The 23,492-nt window shown below is 40.3% G+C and overlaps 2 protein-coding genes across 5 annotated transcripts; both read left to right on the forward strand.

Moving 5' to 3' along the window:
• Positions 1-128: 128 nt before the first annotated feature.
• Positions 129-12,048, forward strand: LOC138171441 (uncharacterized). 4 transcript variants are annotated; one of them, XM_069100951.1, is made up of 4 exons: positions 208-973; positions 4,759-4,890; positions 8,149-8,178; positions 9,565-12,048. In XM_069100951.1, the coding sequence occupies exons 3-4, from the start codon at positions 8,149-8,151 to the stop codon at positions 10,555-10,557; spliced, it is 1,023 nt and encodes a 340-aa protein (XP_068957052.1). In that variant the 5' UTR covers positions 208-973; positions 4,759-4,890; the 3' UTR covers positions 10,558-12,048. The 4 variants fall into 4 exon arrangements, 3 of the variants coding, with proteins under 3 accessions (XP_068957051.1, XP_068957052.1, XP_068957053.1); XR_011170882.1 differs by having other exon boundaries at positions 129-973; positions 4,759-8,320; XM_069100950.1 differs by having other exon boundaries at positions 207-973; positions 4,759-8,178.
• Positions 12,049-14,171: 2,123 nt separating this feature from the next.
• On the forward strand, positions 14,172-16,220 carry ZNF16 (zinc finger protein 16; the record flags this gene model as incomplete). Its single annotated transcript, XM_069100954.1, is given in 2 exon segments — positions 14,172-15,229; positions 15,231-16,220. Coding segments are annotated over 2 exon segments (1,179 nt in total), but the record flags the coding sequence as incomplete, so codon positions are not given.
• Between the last annotated feature and the right edge of the window lie 7,272 nt (positions 16,221-23,492).

A 23,492-nucleotide genomic window follows, 5' to 3' on the forward strand; every position in this document is an offset into this window, starting at 1 on the left:
AGTACTTCTGATCTCTGCTTCTTATCTTTTATAGCTCCATCTTCTCCCTTCACTATTGCCTTAGTCATTTATTAATTCAGCAGTCATTTATCACGTGCTTACTCTGGACAAAACACATGGAGAGAGAGTGGTTAATACAAATTCTCATACAAAGAAGATATAAAACTTTTCTGTCATCAAGCTAACTGAATGTTATCTTCCAGTATCTGAAGGACCATCGAGTATTAGAGGGATTATTAGTATTAGACTTGCTCTCTTTGACTCCTTAAAAGTAGAACTAGGAGCAGTGGGTGGAAACTGTGGAGAGAAAAATATGTTCGGTGTTAGGGAAACCGTCCCAACAATTAGCTTTCCCGAGGCGGAATGACCTGACTCTGGAGGTAGCAGGGGGTCTTCAAAGGCCAGATGGCCATTCGTAGGGCATAGTGCAGAGGGCATTCAGGTCCAAGCACAGGTTGGACTAGATGGCCTCTGAGGAGCTTTCCTGTGCTGAGTCTGTGATGCTGACGTTCAGTGAGTGCAAAGATAGGCTGATCTCCTTTTGATGGGCAGTTGTTAACCTTTGGAAGGAGTGAGGGGGAGAAAATGTGCGTGTCCTCCATCCTCTTACAGCTTTGTGGACCCTCGTGGTAAGGCTCCCCCGCAGACTAAATGTCCGGGTCAGGGCTCCAGGAGGAAGGCAGTGACGTGAGGACCCCGGGAGCAGACAGTGAGGGAGAGATCTAGGGAGGACTTCCTCCCTGGCGTCCCTGCCCTGGGCTCTGGCCAGCTCCTAGGCTTTCCAGAAGAGGGTTGGGGAGGACCATAGAGAAGCTGGAGTCCTCCAGGCATCCTAGAAGGGTCAGACTCGGGAGCTGCTTCCGGCTCTGATTCAGTTCGTTTCTGTCTAGTTCTTCCGCCTGTAACTGTGGTTACAAACGTGTTTTCCCCTTCCGCAGGCCGGGTACGCCGCGCGCCCCGAGCCGAGCCGAGGGTGAGTCCGGGCCGGGGTCGGTGTGAGGGCCGGGTGTTCTTGGGGGGGTGGGCAGTGAGAAGAGCCCTAGCCTGGGAGGCGCTGATCTCTGGGTCTCGACCCTGCCACTTGGTCCCAGTGTGACCCTGGACAAGCCCCTCCTTCCCTCTAGACCTCAGTTTCCCCCTCTGTAAAAAGGGGAGGGTGTGACTAGGTGGGTCAGTCTGGGGCCCAAAATAAATGAAGCAGCCAGATGGGGGGCGAGTGTGTGTGAAAGGTGGGAAACACTGGAGCTGTCACTGGTGGGGGCCCCGCGGCTGGCTGCAGTGGATTTGGAGGCAGGCAAAGGTGGGTTCAAATCCTGCCCCAGACATTTGCTAGCAACGTGACCCTAGCAAGTCGAAAAGTTTGCTCCTGTGTAAAATGGGATAACGATCCCTTTAATGCCTCCCTCACAGGGTTGTGAGGCTCAAATGAGATCATTTATGCAGAGGGCTTTGCAAATTTAAAGCAGACATAAATGCCAACCTTCTTCGTTAACTCTTTATATCCTAACAGGTGTCCTGGGGCAAATGCATGTTAGAAAATCCTTCCACCAGCCACTTAGGCCATCCATTGCTGCCTCACTGGCTCTTAGCTGCTTAGCTTCTACTGTGCCCTCCATGGGCTTCATTCTGTGCAGAGGCCAGTGCAGTGTTGATCATAGTCAATTCAAGGAACATTTTGTTAAGCTAAACTTAAGATAATACAATAGTGGAAATGAAACAATCCTGGCCCTTAAGCAACTTATATGTAGTCTCTATTAATGGTCAATTTAGCAGTTAAAACATTTGCTAAGTACTGGACACTAAAGGACACATGGAGGAAAAAAGACCTGTGTCCTACCCTTAAGTAGCTTGTGGTCAAGTAGGGAATACAACACATACCCAGAAGATTATGATGCTGAGAAGAACATCACAGGAGAAAAGGAAGGTTATAAAAATTTGAGTAGGGAGAGATCACTTTTGGGGAAGATTCTATAACAATTAGTAACTGAGCTTAGTCTTGAAAAGCATTTAAACAGGTAGAGATTGGACAGCCTCTGTGATATGGTGAGTAAGAAAGGGTCCTGGAGTAAGGAAGACTTGAATTCAAATTAGGCCTCAGACACTTAATAGCTATGTGCTGGGTGAGTCGAGTAACCCTGTTTGCCCCACTTTCCTCATCTGTAAAATGAGCTGGAGAAGGAAATAGCAAACTACTCTAGCATCTTTGCCAAGAAAGTCCTGAATAGGATCACAAAAAGTTACACGTGATTGAAACAACTGAACAACAAAAATCCTAACATATTGGACAAGCAATTATGTAGACTGTACTTGAGGAACTTCAAAGAAAAAGAATTCATCACCTCTCAAGGCAGCTCTTTACATTTTTAGATACCTCTTGACATCAAGTCTAAGTGTACCTCAGGGGAACTTCTACCTATCATTTCTAGTTCTTTCCTCAGTGGTAAAATCTAATCACTTTTGCACATGACAGCCCTTCAAATATTTAAATACAACTCTCATGTTCTCCTGAATCTTCTCCAAGTTAAACAAGCAAGTTAAACAACTAATTCTCAGATGAATAAATTCAAGACAATTCACCATCCTGATTGGCCTTCTCAGGATAACCAATGTTGCAGAGGACCCCAAAATGAACATAATACATCAGATGTGATCTGACCAGGGCAAAATACAGAAGAATTACTATCTTATTTGTATACCTCCAATAATACAGCCCAAATAGCCTTAGCTCTTTTGGTTTCCACATCATATTGCCAACTGCTATTGAGCCTGTAGTTTTCTAAAGGCCCTTTATATTTTTTGGATAAAGTGTTGTCTCACCATGTCTCATTTTTATTTGAGAAATTGATTTTTTTTTTTAAAGCAATCAGGGTTAAGTAACTTGCTCAAGGTTACATGGCCAGTTATTTCTGGGTGTGGTGCTGAGTATCTGAGCCCGGATTTGATCCAGGTCATCCCAACACTGGAGCCGGTGCTCTTACTGGCTACCTGGCTGCCCCAAGAAATTGATTTTTTGATCCTCAGTTTAAGACTTTAAATTTTCTCCACTGAATTTCATCTTTTTAAAGTCAGCCCAATGCTCTAGCCCAGAAATGGGGAAATTTGAAGTTTGGATTCAGTCAAAGAGCCACACTTGAGGACCTAGAGGGCCACATGTGGTTCCCCACCTCTGCTCTGGCCTGCCACAATATTTTTGAATCCTGACATCCATTGTGTGTTATCCCTTCCAGATCTGTATCACCTACAAATATTATGAACATGCCATTTTTGCCTTATTCCAGGTTATTAATAAAACTGTTAAAGAATATAGGCTTTTGCACAGATCCTTTTGGACAGTATTGGTGACCTCTTGGCCAAAGTGATAATGGAGCCATTAATAAAAATTCTGAATATGTCTATTTAACTAGTTCTGAATCAATCTAATTGTATTACTCTCTAGGCTATATCTTTTCATCTTTTTTGAGAGGAACTTTAAATTTTATCTTTTAGAGATACTTTAATAATTTAAAGATAAATATGATTCAAAGATTAATAAATGTTAAGGGGCAGCCAGGTGGCTTAGTGAGTAAGAGTGCCGGCCCCAGCGTCGGGAGACCTGGGATCGGTTCCGGCTTCAGATACTCGGCACCCACACAAAAATAACTGGCCGTGTAATCTTGAGCAAGTTACTTAACCCCGATTGCTTTAAAAAAAAAAAAAAGAAATGTTAGATGTCTTGCTGAACTCTAGACACATTAATAGGTATAGAATTTTCACCATGTACTAGGTTAATAAATCTGTCAGAAAGGAAATTGTTCTTGATGAAGCCATGCTGGTTTTGGGTTTTTTTTAATTGCTGCTTCCTTTCCAAGATGTCTCTTTACTAACCTGTTATTAAAAAGATAACATTTTTTCTTTTGCTTTTTGGTGGGGGGAAAGCAGGTAATTGGGGTTAATTGACTTGCCCAAGGTCACACAACTACTAAGTGTTAAGTGTCTGAGGCTGGATTTGAACTCGAGTCCTCCTGACTCCAGGGCCAGTGCTCTATTCACTGCACCACCTAGCTGCCTGAGATATCTCTTTAACATTTAGCTCTCTTTAATAATCCATTTTAAATTGTTCCAAGGAATTAGAATCAAACTTGCTGGACTATAGTTTGTAGACTGTTTTCTTTCCACTTTTGGAAGTTGAGACATTTATCCAGTTGTACAGTCTTCCCTTTTCCCATAATCTTTCAGCTGTCACTGACACAGTATTTCAAGTGTCCATTTACTAATAATATTGACATACCATTATCAATAATACAGTAGTTGCAAAATGTTAATTTAGACCCTTATTAGATAAAATGGATGCTTCTTCTCAGAAAATACATTTGGCATAGGTGGCATAGGCATAGGCCCACACCAAATGTCAGCTGCAACACAAAAAACCTTCAACAGAAGAAATGGGGCTGAAGCAATATTTTAAGTAATTCAGTATTTCTTATCTAATGCAATAGTAGGTAGAATTCAGTAAGGTGGAAGTTATGAAGTTACCTTCATTCCATGCCAGACATTGTCTAAAGTTCTGAAGATACAAGGAAAAGCAAAAACAATCCCTGCCCTCTAAGAACTTAAATTTGAATGAGGGAAATAACATGTAAATTACAATTCACATGTCAAATATATAATAGCTAGCTAGCATTTATGTAGTGCTTTAAAGTTTGCAAATAACTTTGCACAAGTTAAGGGTTTTTAAGGGGTGCCCTGAACGTGTCTTTTTGAATTACCATATTTTTTCAGAAACACTGGACCCAGAGCATGCAGGAGGCCCTGAATGTGTCAAAGATGACCCCCTAGCCTCACCCCAGCTGACATGATTTATTGTCTGCACACCTAGCTGGATTCCCTTTGTGTCCTTGGGAAGCAAGACAGGTGATAGTCTGTGCCAGGCTGATGAAAATCATTATGCAGCTGGAATCCTTTGCAGATAAGTGGACCTCTCCTGTCTTCACACTCTAGCAGTTCCCAAGGGAAAAGAATATAACTTGCCATTGCCTTACCCCTCCCCTTCAGGAGAAGTTACTGTACTTTTTCCCTCCCATGCCACACCCCTTCCCATTTTCTCCTCCTATTGTTGTACCCTCATAAATATGCAAACTTCTTTTTTTATTTTTTCATTTACTTTTAGTTTACAACATTCAGTTCCACAATCCCTTGAGTTTCCAATTTTCTCCCCTTACCTCTCCCCCCCACCCCGCACGCATGGCAGCATGCAGTCAAATATAGGATCTATAAATGCCTTCACTTTAAACATTAGTCTGGTTGTAAAGGATTATAACCAGTGGAATGAACAATGGGAAAGAGGAAACAAAACAAAACAAGAAAAAGGAAGAGAGCAAGTAGTTTGCTTCAATCTGTATTCAGACTCCACAGTTCTTTCTCTGGATGTGGATATCTCCATCATGTGTCTTTTAGAGTTGTCTTGCAACCTTATATTGCTGAGAGGAGCCAAGTCTATCAAAGTTAGTCATCACACATATGTTGTGTCTGTAATTGTGTACAAATTTCTCCTGGTTCTGCTCTTCTCACTCAACATCAATTTATATAAGTGTCTCCAGGTTATTCTGAAGTCTGTCTGCTCCTCATTTCTTATAGCACAATAGTATTCCATTGCATTCATATACCATAACTAGCTCAGCAAGTCCCCCATTGATGGGCAACCCCTTGATTTCCAATTCTTTGCCACCACAAAAAGAGCTGCTATAAATATTTTTGTACATACGGGTCTTACTCACATTTCTATGATCTTTTTGGGATACAACCCTAGAAATGTTATTACTGGGTCAAAGGGTATGCACTTATTTATAGCCCTTTTGGCATAATTCCAGATTGCTCTCCAGAATGGTTGGATTAGTTTACAACTCCACCAACAATGCATTAGTGTTCCAGTTTTTCCACATCCTCTCTAGCATTTATCATTTTCCTCTTTTGTCATCTTAGCCATCTTACTGGTGAGACGTAGTACCTCAGAGTTGTTTTGATTTGCATTTCTCTAATCAATAGTGATTTAGAACAATTTTCATATGCTCATACATATCTTTAATTTCATCCTCTGAAAACTCCCTGTTCATATCCTTTGACCATTTATCAGTTGGGGAATGACTTGTATTCTTATAGATTTGACTCAATTCTTTGTATATTTGAGAAATGAAGAAAGGAATTCCTATAACCATATCAGGACTGGGAGGCAATGAAGTACAAGCAAAACAAGTTTGATTGGAAATGAAGGTAGGGAATTTTCCAAAAAAGGAATATACAGTAGTCATAGTTCCTATCCCAGAATACATCGTGGGGATAGACATTTTGAAAGGGATGACTCTACATTTACCTGATAGCCAGTACCAATTTGCTATCCGGACTCTACGAGTACATGTTACTGTAGGAAAATTGATGATACCTCCTGTTGTGGTTCCTACTCCATCTCAAATAGTAAACCTAAAACAAAATAAAATTCCTGGAGGAACGGAGGAAATTAACAAGACTATACAGGAATATATACAGGTTGGGGTGGTGGTTCCCACCACCACCGCATGGAATAACCCTGTTTGGCCCGTCAGAAAATCTGATGGCTCATGGAGGATGACGGTGGATTATAGGCAACTTAATAAATTTACTCCACCTTTACACGCTGCTGTACCAGATACAGTCTCCTTAATTGAAAACATCCAAGCCTATCAAGGTTTCTGGTACGCAGTAATAGATCTAGCTAATGCTTTCTTCACTATACCCATAGATCCTAAACAATGGGATCAGTTTGCATTTACATGGCAGGGCAGGCAATATACTTTCACACGACTTCCACAAGGCTATATACATAGCCCAACCATTTGTCACCGAATTGTAGCTGAACATTTAGATGAATTAAAATGGCCCAATGTGAAAATAACCCATTATATTGATGATATCCTCCTATAGGCAGAGAATAAAGAAGTGGTGGAGAGAAGATTAACTCAACTAATAAAACATATGAAGGAAAAAGGGTGGGAAATTAATCCCGATAAAATTCAAGGTCCAGCTCAAAGTGTGAAATTTTTAGGAATAATTTGGAATAAGGGTCATAGGGAAATCCTCCCCAAAGCCAAACAAAAAGTATTAGACTTTTCACCTCCTAGAGACAAAAGAGAAGCTCAAAAGTTCATCGGGTTGTTTGGTTTTTGGAGAAATCATATTCCTCATTTAGGTCAGATTTTAAAGCCATTATATAAAGTTACCCGGAAGAAGTATGCATTTGAATGGGGAGAAGCAGAATCGAAAGCCTTTGAGGAAGCCAAAATAGCTATTCAAACTGCCCTGGATCTTTGGCCTGTACAGCCAGGGCCAATGGAATTACAAGTTACAGTTTTGCATGGATACGCTGATTGGAGTTTATGGCAAAAACAACAGGGCAGGAATGTTCCTTTAGGATTTGGAAACTGCCACCTGCGGGCCAAGATTACACTCCCTTTGAACAACAATTTTTGGCCGCATATTGGGCATTGGTAGAAACAGAACACTTAACCTTAAACCATGAAGTTGTGTTGAGGCCAGCCATACCCATCATGAATTGGGTAATGGGAACTCCTGCCTCACATAAAATAGGACATGCTCAAGAGTCATCAGTTATTAAATGGAAGTGGCATTTGCAAAATAGAGTTAGGACAGGTAGGCCAGGTGTTTCTGCATTACATGAAAGGGTATTAGAATTACCAAAACATTCAAATGACGTCAACATACCAAAAACTTACGAACAATCGCCCGTTTCTTGGAATAGCGGGTATGATTTGCTTTCCCCTGAACAAAAGAATCATGCCTGGTTTACAGATGGGTCGGCCAAATATATAGGATCCAAAAGGTGTTGGAAGGTTGTAGCTTATAACCCTTCATGCAATACTATTCTGGAAAGCTCTGGTGAAGGTCGGAGCAGCCAATGGGCCGAACTGGTAGCTGTCTACCAGGTAATTCAAAAGGAACAAGGTGGTCAATGTCATATATATACTGGTTCCTGGGCCGTAGCCAATGGCCTAGTGGTTTGGATGCCAATCTGGAAAAAACATGAATGGAAGATCAGAGACAAAGATGTATGGGGGAAGGAACTATGGGAACAAATATGGGAATGGTGTCAATGTACTAACGTATCTGTGTTTCATGTAGATGCCCATGCAAATCAAGATTCTGTGGAACGTGAGTATAATGCTTGTGCTGATGAATTATCCAAACTTCAAGGAAAGGCTCTAAAGGTTATCCCCCCAGAGGAAAACAATAAACAATTAGGGAAATGGGTCCATAATACCGCAGGACATCTTGGCACTCTCGCATCTTACAGGTGGGCATTAGACAGAGGGATTAACATACCTCTGGATTTATTTAAGCAGATAGTAAAAGATTGCATACAATGTCAATTATTCGCCCATCATTCTGTGCCGAAAAGGATTACTGGAGAATTGGCTAGAGGGTTTCTACCTGCTCAAATTTGGCAAATAGACTATATTGGACCATTACCTGTTAGTCAAGGGTGTCAATATGCCTGCACCTGTGTGGACACCTACTCCAGGGTATTAGTTGCTTGCCCCTATAAACGGGCTACCCAGAAAAATACTTGCAAAACTTTAGATATTATTTCCCTTTATTATGGGACCCCCTTACAAATACAGAGTGATAAAGGCACACATTTTAAAGGTAAAGATATAGATGAATATTGCAGGTATAACAATATAGAATGGATTTATCACATACCATATTATCCCCAAGCTGCTGGCCTGATAGAAAGGATGAATGGACTATTAAAAGAAAGACTGAAAAAATTAAGTGAGAACCATGATTTGAAAAGATGGAAAGAAAATCTGTTTGAGGCCTTAAAGCAATTAAATAATAGGCCTCTGACTAAAGAGGGTGGGACTCCTCTTTCAAGAATGATGATTCCTTACTTACAGATAAGAAGGATTTCATACCCTTTGACTATTCAATGGTGGACCTTGCATGAGAACACTAGACAGCCCTGGCGTGCCTCTTTAGGCTCCGCTGGGCATGATCTATATGTAACTAATGACGTCCATATCCCTCCATTGGGCCAACAATTGTGCTACACAGGAGTGGGAGTTAAGCTCCCCGAAGGATACTATGGACAATTGTTCTCCAGATCTGGCTTAGCCTTGAGAAACCAGGTCCATGTTTTGGGTGGGATTATAGATAATGATTATAGGGGTGAAATTAAAGTTTGCTTACATAACTCTCATAAAAACGAACCTTTTGAATGCAAAACTGGTGAAAGAATTTGTCAACTAGTAATATTACCCTATTTAAATGGTTCGTGGCAAAAAGTTGATGAATCTCCTGACTCTACCGAAAGAGGGGATCAAGGATTCGGGAGTTCTAATAATAGTGACATTTCCTGGATACCGGAAAAGGCAATTCCTGGTACCAAAGTTTGGGTAAAGAAACATCAATTTGATAGACCAAGGCCAGCTGAGCTTATAGCACAAGGAAATAATAATACTGCCATAGTAGTATACCCTGGTGATGATAAGTGGTATCATGTTCCACTAACCCAAATGTTTTTGCGAAATTAAGTATCTTACAGTACTCACCTGCTGTATGCTGATTAAAACATGGACTCCAGGCGCCCAGATACATGATCGCCTCCAAGGGCCCGCGGTCTTGCCGATATCTTATATATCCTGGGCTTATGACTATAATGAGACATCAATGCAGGACGGTTTTAAATGTCCCCCCATGTCTTGGTGTAATTATATGAATTGGTCCTACCCAGAGAATGTAGAGGTCTGGGCAGCTCCTAGCCCCTTATTCCAGCTACTAAAGACTAACCTAACTACCTCTAATGTAACCGTCACTCCAGCACCAGGAGCAAATATTTCTTGTACCATCACGAACTTATCACTTACTACCCACCTTCCTTTCAACCGAATATGGCCACCAGCAGAAGACACAAGCAATTGGACCAATGTGTATTTCGAAGCCATGGCCTTTACTATTTACATGCCAGAAATGAACAATAAGTACCTATATTGTCATAATGCTACCCCGATAGTGGATCGGCGGTATAAGGAATGGTATAATAAACTAATATGGACCAGACCAGCTACTCCAGAGTCCCCTGGAATAGTTCATGTTCCCAAATCATGTACTAATACTTCTATCTCACAACATAAAATAGTGTTTCACTATAATGTGACTTTTCCCCCTTTAGCAAATTGTGTTAGAAAAAAAAGGGCCTGGTATGATACATTGCTTGGTGGTGTAGGAACTGGTTTGGGTGTAGTGAATTCTGTAGACCTTGAGGCCTTGGCCAGCAGACTGCGCAGTGCTGGACAAGATGTTTCTCAAGCTTTAACCGTAAATGTCCAATGGTTACCCACGACGATCCTACCACACCAAAACACACTAAGATACCAAGGCCAATTTTTACAAGTCTTTAATGATAGTACCCTCGTTAATTTAGACCTTATGAAAAATATTAGTATGCTATTTAATTGGAGTAAATGTTCCTTGCAAAATCTATACACCCTTATATACACCTTACCAAATGTGGAACAATATACTTGACTTGTCAAACGTATGGAAAAAACGACCAGAGAATATTGAATGCACCCCGTATTGGTGCACTGGGACCGTTGTACTTTATCAAGTTAAAACCTGGACTGTCATGTGTCAATTTCATGTAATACCTTTTGTCTTGCATAAATATTTCGCTTTGCCTCATATCTATGGGAACTATATAGATTGGTATAATGTAACTCATACTTTGTCTGATTGTGCTGTAACTAGTGGAGGGATTGTTTGTGGGATGATGACTCGGCAGATGGAACCCTGCCTTCTCTCGCATTCATCCAATTTGTGTGATTTGACTTTGTATCCAGTGGATAATTTTTCTATGATATATGAAGTATCTACTCAGCATATTTGTATTGCCTCTAATAACCTTACTGACCTTCTATCTGTAGATGTTACTGCTGTTCCATTTTCCAGTTGTTTATCCAATGTGTCCTTCCTACGTTGGCAAGGAAATGATTTTTACTTCTTACCAGATACTGACATAGTTATGAACTTTGCTTGGGTACCCCAACCTTTGCCTCTACCCCATGTGTCTTTATCTCTATATCCCCTTGTAAACATCCTGAATCAGTCGGCCGAAATCAAAAAGTTACTAGAGTCCAATCAGCGCGCATTAAATGAACATCGAATACGGACTCTTATAACTGCAGGGAAGTTAGTCGAAGCTTCTCATTTAGTGACCTCAGATACTAATCATCATTGGTATGATTTCCTTTTTAAATCTCCTACTGCTACTATGTATTTTAACTCTCTGGCTATTCCCATATTATGGCTTGCTTTGTTCTTTTCATGTCTTTGTATATGCAACTGTTATATGTATATCAAAATACGTACTATGTATACTCACGTTACACCTTTGCCCCTCACCTATTATTCTCATGATCTTAAGGCCAAATGAAATGGAAATTGGAAATTCCCCTTTAAATTAATAAGATCACTCAAATAAATAGGTTCAGTTCAACTCCCGGCTATGACCGTTCCATAACCCCCGAGTGTTCTTGGCTTAGCGTTCCAGGAACTAGCCATTCCTAGGTCACGTCGACCTGGAGGGTTGGCTTCCCTCCTTGCGAAACGTGATGTTATCAAAAAACAAATACCAAGCCTCAGGCGGATGGAACGTGACTGGGCCAGATGTGTACTGAACAAATGGCGCATGCACCAGAAACTTTTTGGCCCCAAGCCTTCTTTGTTTAGAACAGTATAAGAAACCTGCGTCCTGTAAGCCCGCTGAGCCTCACCCGCGGGAAGGACGCTTTGCCCGGGAAAACTCTTTACACAAATCAAGTTGCACAGGCTGTAACGGGGCTCCCAGCCATTGATTGACTTTGGAGGTTCCCTTGAATTGGTGATGTATTCTCTTCCTTTACCAATTATCTTGATTGGTATTGTGTTATTGATTATTCTTATCATTATATGCTTCCTATGCAAATCTAAGCTATCTGTGCCTTGCCTCTTCTAAATAAATTTCTATTTTATATTTTTCTGGTGTGTTGAAGAGTGTCATTTATAGGAGTGGATCCGAACCTCATTAAATCATACTAATACAGCAAGTTACTTAACCCCAATTGCCCTCCAAAAGGCAAAAAAAAAAAAGGTGGAGGAGCCAACAAGGGGAAATCCTAAATGGAAGCTGCTTCCCACTAACAGAGGAACTGGTTGGAGGGAAATGACTGTTCTGTCCTATAGTTCATTAGTTTCTTTCAAGAGAAAGCAAAGTATACCTAGATTTTGGGAAGGCAGAGCTCCAAGAGTTCAGAGGAAAATAGGTAGGATGCCATAGATTAAATTCTATAGTCTAGGAGGGATGGGAAATCTCTTGAGAATGAAAGTCTAGGGATACAAAGGGAAGAATTCCAATGTGAAAGAAAAATAAGAATTATCTAAAAACACCAAAGTGGATGCACAGGGAACTCACAAATGCAGATTTTAAAAATCATGTACAAAATGTGGAAGCAAAGATAGGTAACAGAGAATGAGAAGATAAACATGGAATTGTCTTTAAAAAGTTGTATTAGGCATGCTAAAGCCCAGAATGAGGTAGGGTGGATGAGAATAGAAAAAAGGACTTTTAAAAATTTATTTATTAGAATCTATATTGGAAGAAAAAGGGAAGATCAAAGAAGGGAAAAGACTGCAGCTTGGAGTGAGTGGGATGATGATGATAACTGAAAAGAGAGAGAAGGCAGAGTGGCTCAGTTTAAATTTTGCTTCTGTTTTATGCCAGAAAGAATTACTCTTGCAGTAAGAGGAATAGAATACAAGTGGCTAATGAGGAATTGATATCCAAAGTAAGCAGAGAGATACTAAGAATGAACCTAGTTGCCCTTGAGAAATTCAGGTCACCTAGAGGAACTCAGTGTTTGTGATTATTGAAGCACTTTCAGTGATATTTGAAATTTGAAAACTAGAGGGATATTAAAGGACCCTATTCTCTTTCTTTTTGAACAAAACCAGGTCCTTTGCTTTTGTTCTGTTCTTACAGATGTAGACTTTTACCTGAGAGAATGGCTTTCCTAATTTCAGAAACAGAGACAGAATGAGACACCATTGTCTTTCACTGTCTTTCCCACTTTTTAATCTTGTAACATTGCAATGAAAAGTCTTCCTCTCTGGAAACTCAGCTTCTATTTCAAAATTCACCTATCTTGCTCTGACAGGTTTACAGTGTTAATAGGAAGGGGCCTGAAAAGTCATTTTGTCCAACCTTTTCACTTTTTAGGTGAGCAAACATGATTAGAATAGTAAAGGGATTTGTCTGATATTAAACAGCTTGTAAATATCATAGCCTGGATTTAAACACAGGTTCCATTATGCCAAATCGAATGTTTTCCTGTTTCACTATGCCACCTCTCTTCCTCTTTCTTCTTTGTTAGCACCAATTTCATTGTTTTCTTTGCTAATTCTTCTGGTGACTAGAAACTCATACATAATGAAGCATTCTTTTCTATTTCTCTATGACTCTAATTACTCCCCCATCAGATATTCCCATCATCCTATTTAGGCCATCTCACCACTGACCTTACCATCCATCACATACATACTGAAAACTTACCTTGTCTCCCATACATTCTGCTTATACTTCAAAATTTCTTGCTCCTTCCCAGCCTCCCTGCCTAATCTGTTCCACTGATCAAATGTTCCACCCTCCTTAGCCTGTTTGTTCACTTTGTGTTTATTATGCCCCTCATCTAGATCATACCTCTACTCATTTTTCCTGCTTCCTCATTCTTTCACTTTCTTTCTACATTTTATATTAGTTCTGAATATAAGGAAAGCCATTTATACTACTTAGAAGTGTCAATGATGCTATTCCTAGTCTAATAAATTTTTTTTCTCAGCATAGAGAACATTATATATTCAATTTCTTGTTTCAGATATGTAAAGAACTGAGAACAAGCATTTATATGAAAAAGGGGAAAGTTTCCAAAGAGTAGAGTCAAATGGAGAAACACTGGAAATAATCCTAAAGGATTTCTCTGAAGAACATGAGTTTGAAGAAAATTTTAAACCTGAGAGGAGCTTAAACATTTATCAGAGAAATGCTACAGCAGTGATTTTGAGGAAATGCTCTTCCCTCAAAAAAGGTTTCAGTGAAGCTATGATGACTCACAAGAAAACCACTGTGGGGGACATTACCAAAAAAATGTAATGAATTTGGAGACCTCGTACATCATAAGGGAATAAAAAAAGAAAAAGCACATGAATATGACAATTGTGGCAAAAACTTTGAGCAGAATGCAGACCTTGTTTTACACCCAAGAATTCACACTGGAGAAAAATCACACAGATGCAATGAATGTGGAAAAATTTTCAGTCGAAGCTCAAACTTGAGAGAACATCAAAAAATTCATACTGGAGAAAAACCATATAAATGTAATAAATGTTCAAAAGCTTTCACTTGTAGCTAGTGGCTTATTCAACATCAGTTAATTCACACTGGAGAAAAACCTTATAGATGTGATCAATGTGGTAAAACTTTCAATGTGAAGTCACAGCTTAATGGACATCAGAGAACTCATACTGGAGATAAGCCATTTGAATGTAATGAAAGTCAGAAAACATTTAGTCAGAGATCAAGCCTTATTCAACATCAAAGAATTTATATTGGAGAGAAACCTTACAGTTGTGATAAATGTGAAAAAGCCTTTGTTCAGAATTCTCAGCTTGTATCACATCAGAGAATTCATACAGGAGAGAGGCCTCATGCATGTAATGAATGTGGAAAAACTTTCAATCAAAGATCAGTACTTACTAGACATCAAAGAATTCACACTGGAGAGAGACCCTACAAATGCAGTGAATGTGGAGAAACCTTTATTCAGGACTTGCACCTTATTCTACACCAGATAATTCACACTGGAGAAAGACCCTACAAAAGTAAGGAATGTGGGAAATCATTCTGTCAGAGTTCAGCTCTTGATCAGCATGAGATAGTTCATACTGGAGTAAAACCATACAAATGTAATGAGTGTGGGAAAGCCTTCAGTTGGCGCTCACGTCTTATTCATCATCAGTTAATACACACTGGACAGAAACCATATAAATGTAATAAATGTTCAAAAGCTTTCAGTTGCAGCTCAGGCCTTATCTTACATCAGAGAACTCATACTGAAGAGAAACCTTATAAATGTTGTGAGTGTGGTAAAGGCTTCATTGAGTTCACAAGTTATTAAGCATCAGAGAATTCATACTGGAGAAAAGCCCTATGGATGTGATGAATGTGGCAAAGCTTTTGGGAAGGACCCTCATTTGTTTAGTTCACCAGATATGAAGAAATTTACATGAAAAATAACCTTTTTTAATCATAAACATATAAGGCCTTAGGACCTCTAGTTCTCATTTCATACATCTCAATCTTATGTCTTTTTTGCTCCTAACTCTTTATTCAGCAGTCATTTATTTTTTAGCTATCACGTACAAAGCACTATTAGGCCAGGAAGAGTGGATCGTTACTACAAAATATTTAATACAAATGGTTATAGCTTGCTCATACTTTGCCGTTTACATACTGAGCTCCTAAGAAACAGGGGATGTCTTTTATCTTTCTTTGTCTCCTAAGCAGAAAATAGGCACTTAAGAAATGCTTGAAGACTGAGTGACAGCCTGTCATATCACTGTAAAAGGAGCTAGGAAGCTTGATTGTGTAGGGTGAAAGAACCCCGGAATTGAAATCAGGGCATATATGGAGTGAAATCCTCTTCAGTTCAACAGACTCTGGATAAACTACCGAATCTCCCTGAGCCTTAGTTTTCACATCTGTAAAAATAAGGATATTAGCACTCGCCATACCTGGCTGGATTTGGCTAAAGCAATGGGAGCTGTTACCTGAATATGGGACCTGCAGGCTCCCTCTAAGCTGCAGCTGTTTCTGGGATCCCTCCTGGGAAACATCTTGTCCTGCAGGTCCTGACCTGGGGCCTAGCTCAGAAGGGGTGGAGGAAGTCTCCTAGGATGCACTGTCTCTTCCCCCAGTACCCCTGTGGCTCAGGTCATTGAGATGGCGGGACCTCCTGTAAGCCTAGAGTGGCCACACGTGCCCAGAAAGAAGAGGCAGGCCACCTTGCCCCCTCCTCCCCTAGATATTTTTCTAGATATCTAGTAGCACAAATTAGTGTTCTGTATCTTTCTAAATAAAGAGAATAATTCCACACCAGTAAAAATTCATAAATAATTTTTGCTTGACTTTAGAATGTCATTTACTTTTACCAGTAAATTTGAAAACTGGGAGATGTTCTCCGAGAGCACCTAGTTTAACCTTTTCATTTTACAGGTGAAGAAACTGAAGACCAACAAAGGGCAATCATTGGCCCAGGGTTATAAAGGTAGTAAATGTGGTAAACTCTGGGACAGCTAGAGGGCACCACAGTGCACAGAGTGCTGGGCAGAGTCAGGAAGACTCATCTTCCTTAGTTCAAATCTGTCCTCAGACTTTGGCTAGCTGTGTGACCCTAGGCAAGTCACTTTACCCTGTTTGCCTCAGTTTCCCCATTTGTAAAATTAGCTACAGAAGAAAATGGCAAACCACTCTAGGATGTTTTCCGGAATACCTCAAATGGGGTCATGAAGTTGGATACAATTAAAATGCCTCAGCAGCAACAACAACAAAAGTGTTATGACCAGAAATTCACTTCAGGAGAAATAATGAACATAAGGCTCCAGAAAAGATAGAACAACTTTGAATTAGCTTGAAAGCAGGGTTCAGAGGAGATATTCTTCTTGCAGTAAATGGGCTGATGTGTATGTCTGTCAAGGTCTCAATCTGTCTTGCCCCTCTAGGAATCTCTTAGTCTTTCTGTATTGGAGACCATGGGGCTTTTTATATAACTCACTGTAGTGCTTCAGAAATTCCTCTTTATCCCACTCCTCACCCCTACCCCCTCAGCCCCCATGGAAGCTAGACCAAGGGGCTGGTAGTGATTTAGTGATGTGGAAGAGAGAGGGACTGTGTTAGGGACCTCTTTAAGATCCTGTGGTTCCAGGGGAGCCCCAGTGGGTGTGAGTAGGGGAACCACAGGGAAGGGCTGGTGTCAATCTGGGTTCCTTTGCCTTTTTCCAGCATCTGTCTGCTCCCCAAGTACCTGTGCCTTTCCCCCTGAGGGAACCCAGGAGAACAGGTGATGGCAGCTGTTCCTCTAACATTGATGACAACTCAATCCTAGGTGAGCTTTCTTTTCTGAGTTCCCATCACTCCTTCCTCACTGTGGCTTCATCTTCTTCCCATATCCTGAAGTATCTCTGCCCAAGGAAGTCTTTGCAGGGAGCAGGGCACTCCCTATCCCCTTCCTTCAAAAGTTCCCCTCTTCTTTGCTGCATCAGGATTATCAAAGGAACAGTTTGATAATTTCTTCTCTCTATTAGCTCTTCCTCTCCCTTTATTCCAGGGATTACACATAGAGGGTCTGTATAAACTTCCGTGTTTCTGATTGGGGTTTTCAGCCATATAGTGTTGGTCTTGCCAATAGGACAACCATTCTTCCATGTTCTTCTTGTCCTTGGTTCCTCCCCCTACACATGTAGAAGCTTAGTGACTTCTTTGCCTTGTGCTCCCTAGAATGAACCAATTTTTTAGAAAAGCCATTAGAGAGTCTAGAAAGGTGTTTTTGAAATTAAGAGTAATTAGATTTGAAGACTTCAATTTAATTCCTCTTTATTGGCTCCCATTAGTTTTTATCTTAGATCATTTTTCATACTTTCCCTCATTTGTATAATGAGGATAATATTACTTACAATCTCTGCCTTACTGGATTGTTTGGAATAATCAGCTTGAAAGCAATGAAATGCTATCGAAATGTGAATCTTGGTAATTTTAAGTGTGGGAGGTGTATAGTTCCTACTTAGCTTTTCATGTGTGTGGCCATGGATAGCTTGTTTGCCACATCCAAGGAGGCCTGGGCCTTTCCTGGGAAGCTGCCTGCTATTATCTCCTCCAAGGGGAGATAAAATAATAAGTTCTGACAGAGCTACACTTAGCCTCCTGTAGGAGGAAAATTGTAGATATCTAGAGCACTTATTAAGTGTACTTGCTGTGGTCTGAGTAATTGCACTGTACTAAAATACTGGGGATAGAAATACAATAAAAAGGAAAATTGTACCTTGTCCTCCAAGAACTTAGGTCCTAATGCAGGAAGACAACACATAAAAAGAATCACAAGGCAGGTTAAGATACCCAAGCAGGGCAAGGAGGCAAAGTCGTCCAGAGAGGGTCATGGACTGAGCTGGGTTAGAAGTGAGCATGGCTGGTGTAGGTACTTCCTCAATGGAGCTTTTAGGGGGGAACTTGTCATTTGGAGGAGGTGGCTTTAGGGTAGGAAGCAGTGCTAACATGAGAAGGTTACTAGGGCAGAGGTGGAGAAGTAGTGGGAGTAGTTATTGGTCTAAAGTAAGCAGGGTTTGAAGGGGGCATTTGTGTTTTCTTTCCTTCTATCTTTCCTCCCAGATATCCACTGTTTCCCCTGCCATCCTCACCTTCACCTTGACCTTTGAAAATCATTCCATCTAAGCTCTTATTCTGTACCATGGTTGGATATAGATGTGCTATCATGCTTTAGCCTGATCTTGTCCTTGCTGGTGTCTCATTGATTACACCATTGTTTGCTAGCCTACTTGTGATTTCATTGGTATTGGCACTCTTCCCTCACCTAACTGGTGGTTTCAGGAGTTGAGGGCAAACAAATTCATCCCTGATAAGCATACCTCTGATAAGGAATCTCTTGGCACTTAGCTTGGCTACTCCTCAGATGATAGACAAGCACACCCTGAAATCCTACAGAGGCTTTCTCCTCATTTCCTTCTTTTGTCACTCCCAGTACCCATTGCTGAGTCTGATGGCTAGATTCAGGCTCAGTTCCACCAGATTCTTTTTTTTTCCTTACTCTTTTTTTTATTTTTGGAGGGCAATTGGGGTTAAATGACTTGCCCAAGATCACATGGCTAGTTTTTGTGTTAAGTGTCTGAGGTCGAATTTAAACTCAGGTCCTCCTGACTCCAGGGCTGGTGCTCTATTCACTGCGCCACCTAGAGACCCTTCCACCATATTCTTGCAGCCTGTCCCAACATGAATGCTGTTTGCCTCCTGTCATGGGACAGGGAGACTTTCATTAATTCACACCATTTATTCCATTCTTCTCTCTCTGAAAAGGGGGTAGGAAGAGAATGGTGCATTTGTGGACCTGAACCCTCCCTTTCTCTGGCAGGGTGAAAGATTGAATTTATACTGTTTCAGTCAAGAGTTACTCAACAAATACTTATTAAAGGCCTGCTGTTTACATTGCCATGTTGTTGTCAACACACTATTTGAGTACAGAGGAAACTTATATGAGACATCTATATAACACAATATTTTATCATGGCTACTCAGGCTTTTTGGTCTTGTTTGGGTAGCTTGATGGTATGTCCAAAGTTTTTTTTTTTTTTTTAATGAGAGGCAATACTGGATTGGGGAATAGTACTGGCACCATTCATGTTTAGTGAGGTGCTGCTACTATATTCCCAGGGTCACCTTAATCAGGCTGTGGGCTCCTGCACTGCCATACAGTCATAGGTGCCTTGTGTCCATGGGTTGGGAATATCCTTCCCCATAGGCATCATACAAAAAGGGTCTTAGGATAGCTCAGCTGGAGTCCCCTGGGGCAAAAGCAATTTGTGAATCGCCACAGATAGTCAATTCCATGTTCTTGCTCTCTTTGGGTTAGACCAGTTTCCCATAAACACTCTGAAATACACTGTGGGATAATAGACTCATAGATCTAGAATTGGAAAGGACCTGTCTCTGGTCCCTCCCTTCTTCAGCCCTTCCTTCCCACAGCTGCAAGAATTTCATTTCTGGTGCTGGTATGGCTCTGTCATATCCTTTTACTAGGAGAAAATTAGCTTGACATGAGGCCAGCCACATTGTGGTTCTGAGCTGCCTTTCCAGCTTTGTGTTTCTTCATGTCGCACCCTGGCTGGGATATTAGCAGGTTCCCCTTTTGCCACCTCTGTGTTTTCATGCATGGTACTGCCTGCAATATACTTGTATGTCCAGCCTATTGAAATTCTCTTGAGACCCAGGGCAGGTGCTGTCTTCTTCATGGAACTTTTCTTGAAACTGAGGTTACAGCTTCAGATATCTCTCTTCTCTTTCACCTCGATCATGTTTTATTTTATATTGTATTTCTTTGTGTGTAACTAACTATTTTAACTCTCCAATTAGGTTTCAAGCTCTTTTGACTTCTGAGATATTATCTTAAAAAAAGAACCTTTATATCCTCAATGCAGCTTGCCTTGTATAGCAATGGCTTAGAAAATGCTATTTGGATTGATTTTGAAGGTCTCTGACTTCTCAGATGCATATCTCTGCATCTATGGTCTTGCTTATAGCTTTGCTCATACATAGATTATTCTCTCCTTCCTTCTAGCCCTAGTTTACCCCTTTTCCACATACCCTCTCAACTAAGCCTACCCTTACCATCTTAGCCCATAGAGACTTCTTTCCCCTCTGAATTCCTAAGCTCTTATTATCTTTATTACTCATCTGGTACTTTACATTAATGGTCTCTTTATGACCAATCTCACTCTTCTGCAAGACTGTAAGATGCTCAAAGCTAGGGACCATATCTTATATTTCTAGGGTCACAGAATGTAAGAGACTGAAGGGATTTTAAAAGACCATTTAGTCCAAATCTCCTTATTTTGGAGACAGGGAAACTGAGAATCTGAAAAAGTGGCCTGCCAAAATCTGCACATTGAAATAGTGGATAGAAAACCTAGGTCCCCAGATTTATGGATTGCTGCCTTTTCCACTTCCTTATCTTTATGTCCCTGGTGCCCACCATTGCATCTTGCATGTAATTGGTTCTCAGCACAGCCTTTGCAGCATGATGAAAAGTATCTAAAACATGTTTGTTTGTTTTTTATACAGATGAGAACATACACATGGGATCAAAGAGAACTTGAGATGGAAGGTACCTGAAAAGTTATAAAAGTGAAAAGAAGAAAAATGAGGATTGTGTTTTGGCTATGAAAGTAACTCTTAACTCTGTTGTATTGAATGGTTCACCATTTACCTAGCACAGTAGCCATTACTTGTGTCAGAGAATTTTTGGTGTGGGTTTTACTTGAATAAGATGGTAAGGTATGATCAGATCAATCAGAGTTGGTCATATAATCCAGCTGATTACCTGGCCCCAATCTTAAGGGATTAGAGGAAGCTTCTGCTGGTTGCTCAGGGGTTTTCCTTGAAGATGCAGACCCCTCAAATTTCTTGCAGCACTTTGGCTAAAGCTCACCTTTGCACTTACCTCCACTTCCCTTGTACTGTATTTATTTTGAATGGGAAAATGAGGTTGACTTGTATCAAAGCAGTTAGATGAATGTGACAATTGTATACAGCAATGGTGTCACACTCAAATAGAAATGGAGCCCCTTAATCATCCATAAGGATCCCTGCAGAAGCATACTGACTTAGAAAACCATGTGTTAACATTTTCTGTGTTCTACTGTATTTTTATTTATTTTGTCAAATATTTCTCAGTTACATTTTAATCTGGATTGGTTAGTGCAACAGTGGCCCGCATGTTTGGCATTTTTGGTGTACAGGATGAATTGAAGGAGGAAAGTACCAGAATCACGGAAATCATTTAGGAGGCATTTGAATACCATAGGTAGCAATAGATAGAAGATCTGGCCAGAGCCACATCAGTGGGAATGGAAAGAAAGAGTTTTATTTAAAAACTATTTTGAATGAAAGATCAACAGAGCAGATAGAGGGAAGAGTCTGCAGTGATATTTTTGGTTTCTGGTTAAGGTGACCAAAGTAGATAAATCTGGATGACAAGCTGGCTAGGGAATAGAGATGTTTTAGGTATTGTGATTTTGAGGTTACATTAGACAGAGTGATCCACAAATAAATCTTTCCTACTGAGGGGTAATTGAATAAGTTAGTTACCAGTTGAAGGTTCAGAGCTAGAGCTTGTGAAAGAGGTCAGTATACCACCAGACCTTTTGCAGTATACCTACATCATTTTATTTCAGGTGAATTCAAAGACCATCATTTGTTCACTATTGTCTTGGATCTCGTATCTAAAAAGGGAATAAACATTCTTGTGCTACCTATATTACAGAGTTGTTATGAACAAATCTGCAAAGCACTATAGGCATGTGACCTATTATTATTTATATATTTTTTATGATTAGTGTTATCATCATCATTGTTCCATAGTGTAATGGGAAGAGCTTTGGACTTGGAATTAGAATCAGGAGAGACCTGTTTCAAAGAATGTCTCCAGTTCTTACTGTGTGTCCTTTTTAAAGTCACTCTTTTGAGTTTCAGTTTCATCTGTGAAAGGAAAATTATTATCTCTCGTACCTTTCTCAGAGAGCTGATTTGAAAATCAGTCAATATAATAAATGTAAAGCATTTTTGCAAACCTTAATGCGACATAAATGTCAACTATTTGTCATTTGGTTGGATTGATTGCCATTTTTTCTCAGATGATCTGTTTCTGACTGAGGATTATCAAATGGTTTCAGTTGTGGTAGATGGCATGTTACCAAAGGCTGAATGAATGAAGCTGCCTTTTACTCCCTTAATCCTCTAGGGATGAAGCACAGCCCTGAGACATTGGGCCCACAACACAGCTGAATGAGTCCCCAATCAGATTAAAAATGTAGTCAGGAAATATTTGAAAAAATAAACAAAAATACAGTAGACTATATATAATATTAATTTATGTTTTTCTAAGTCAACATGTGGCCTGCAGGGATCCTTATGTATAGTTTAGTGGCCCCTATTCCTATTTGAATTTGATACCAGTGATTACAGTGTTATTATAAGCCTCTACTTTGAAGAAAACTACTTCCTTTCCTACGCATACCCAGGAATACTAATCATTGATGATGGTATTGAAAGTTATATACACAGATATACATAGTAAGTATAGATTTATCTTTCTTCTTTGTGTGGTGTAGATTGTATTTCCCATATATGTTACTGTGTTAAGGAAGATCAGAGGAAAAATCCCTTAGCCTCTTTCTACCTTTGACATAAAATGATCAGAGTTTAACAGCTAATGGTGGCAGTATTTAAACAAGGGTTTACTTTCAGATTCAATTCCCTTCTCTCTCAGGATAAGTGTCCATTTCTAAGTAGTAATACTTTTTTTTTTCTTTTTGGAGGGGGAAAGCAGGGCAATTGGGATTAAGTAACTTGCCCAAGGTCACACAGATAGGTTTTTTTTGTATGTGTTTTAAGTATCTGAGGCAGGATTTGAACTCAGGTCCTCCTGACTACAGAGCTGGTGCTCCACTCACTGCACCACCTAGTCGCCCCGGTAGTAATACTTTTCCTCTCAAATAGGACCATGACTTCAGGAAAGTAATGTCATGACCTGCAAGTGAATTGGATTTAAGTGAGGGAGGACTGTGCAGAATTACCAACCTCACTTTTT

Source organism: Petaurus breviceps, unplaced genomic scaffold (genome assembly GCF_028583685.1).
Source record: "Petaurus breviceps papuanus isolate PSGF00001 unplaced genomic scaffold, PetGlider_PUasm1.0 441, whole genome shotgun sequence".
NCBI classification, from domain to species: Eukaryota; Metazoa; Chordata; class Mammalia; order Diprotodontia; family Petauridae; genus Petaurus; species Petaurus breviceps.

Bases quoted from the DNA above. Each gene is read 5' to 3' on its own strand.
- LOC138171441 (XM_069100950.1), top strand. From the start codon at position 8,149: ATGCCCATGCAAATCAAGATTCTGTGGAAC. The intron at 8,179-9,564 runs GTGAGTATAATG...TGCGAAATTAAG, and splicing joins AAATCAAGATTCTGTGGAAC to TATCTTACAGTACTCACCTG.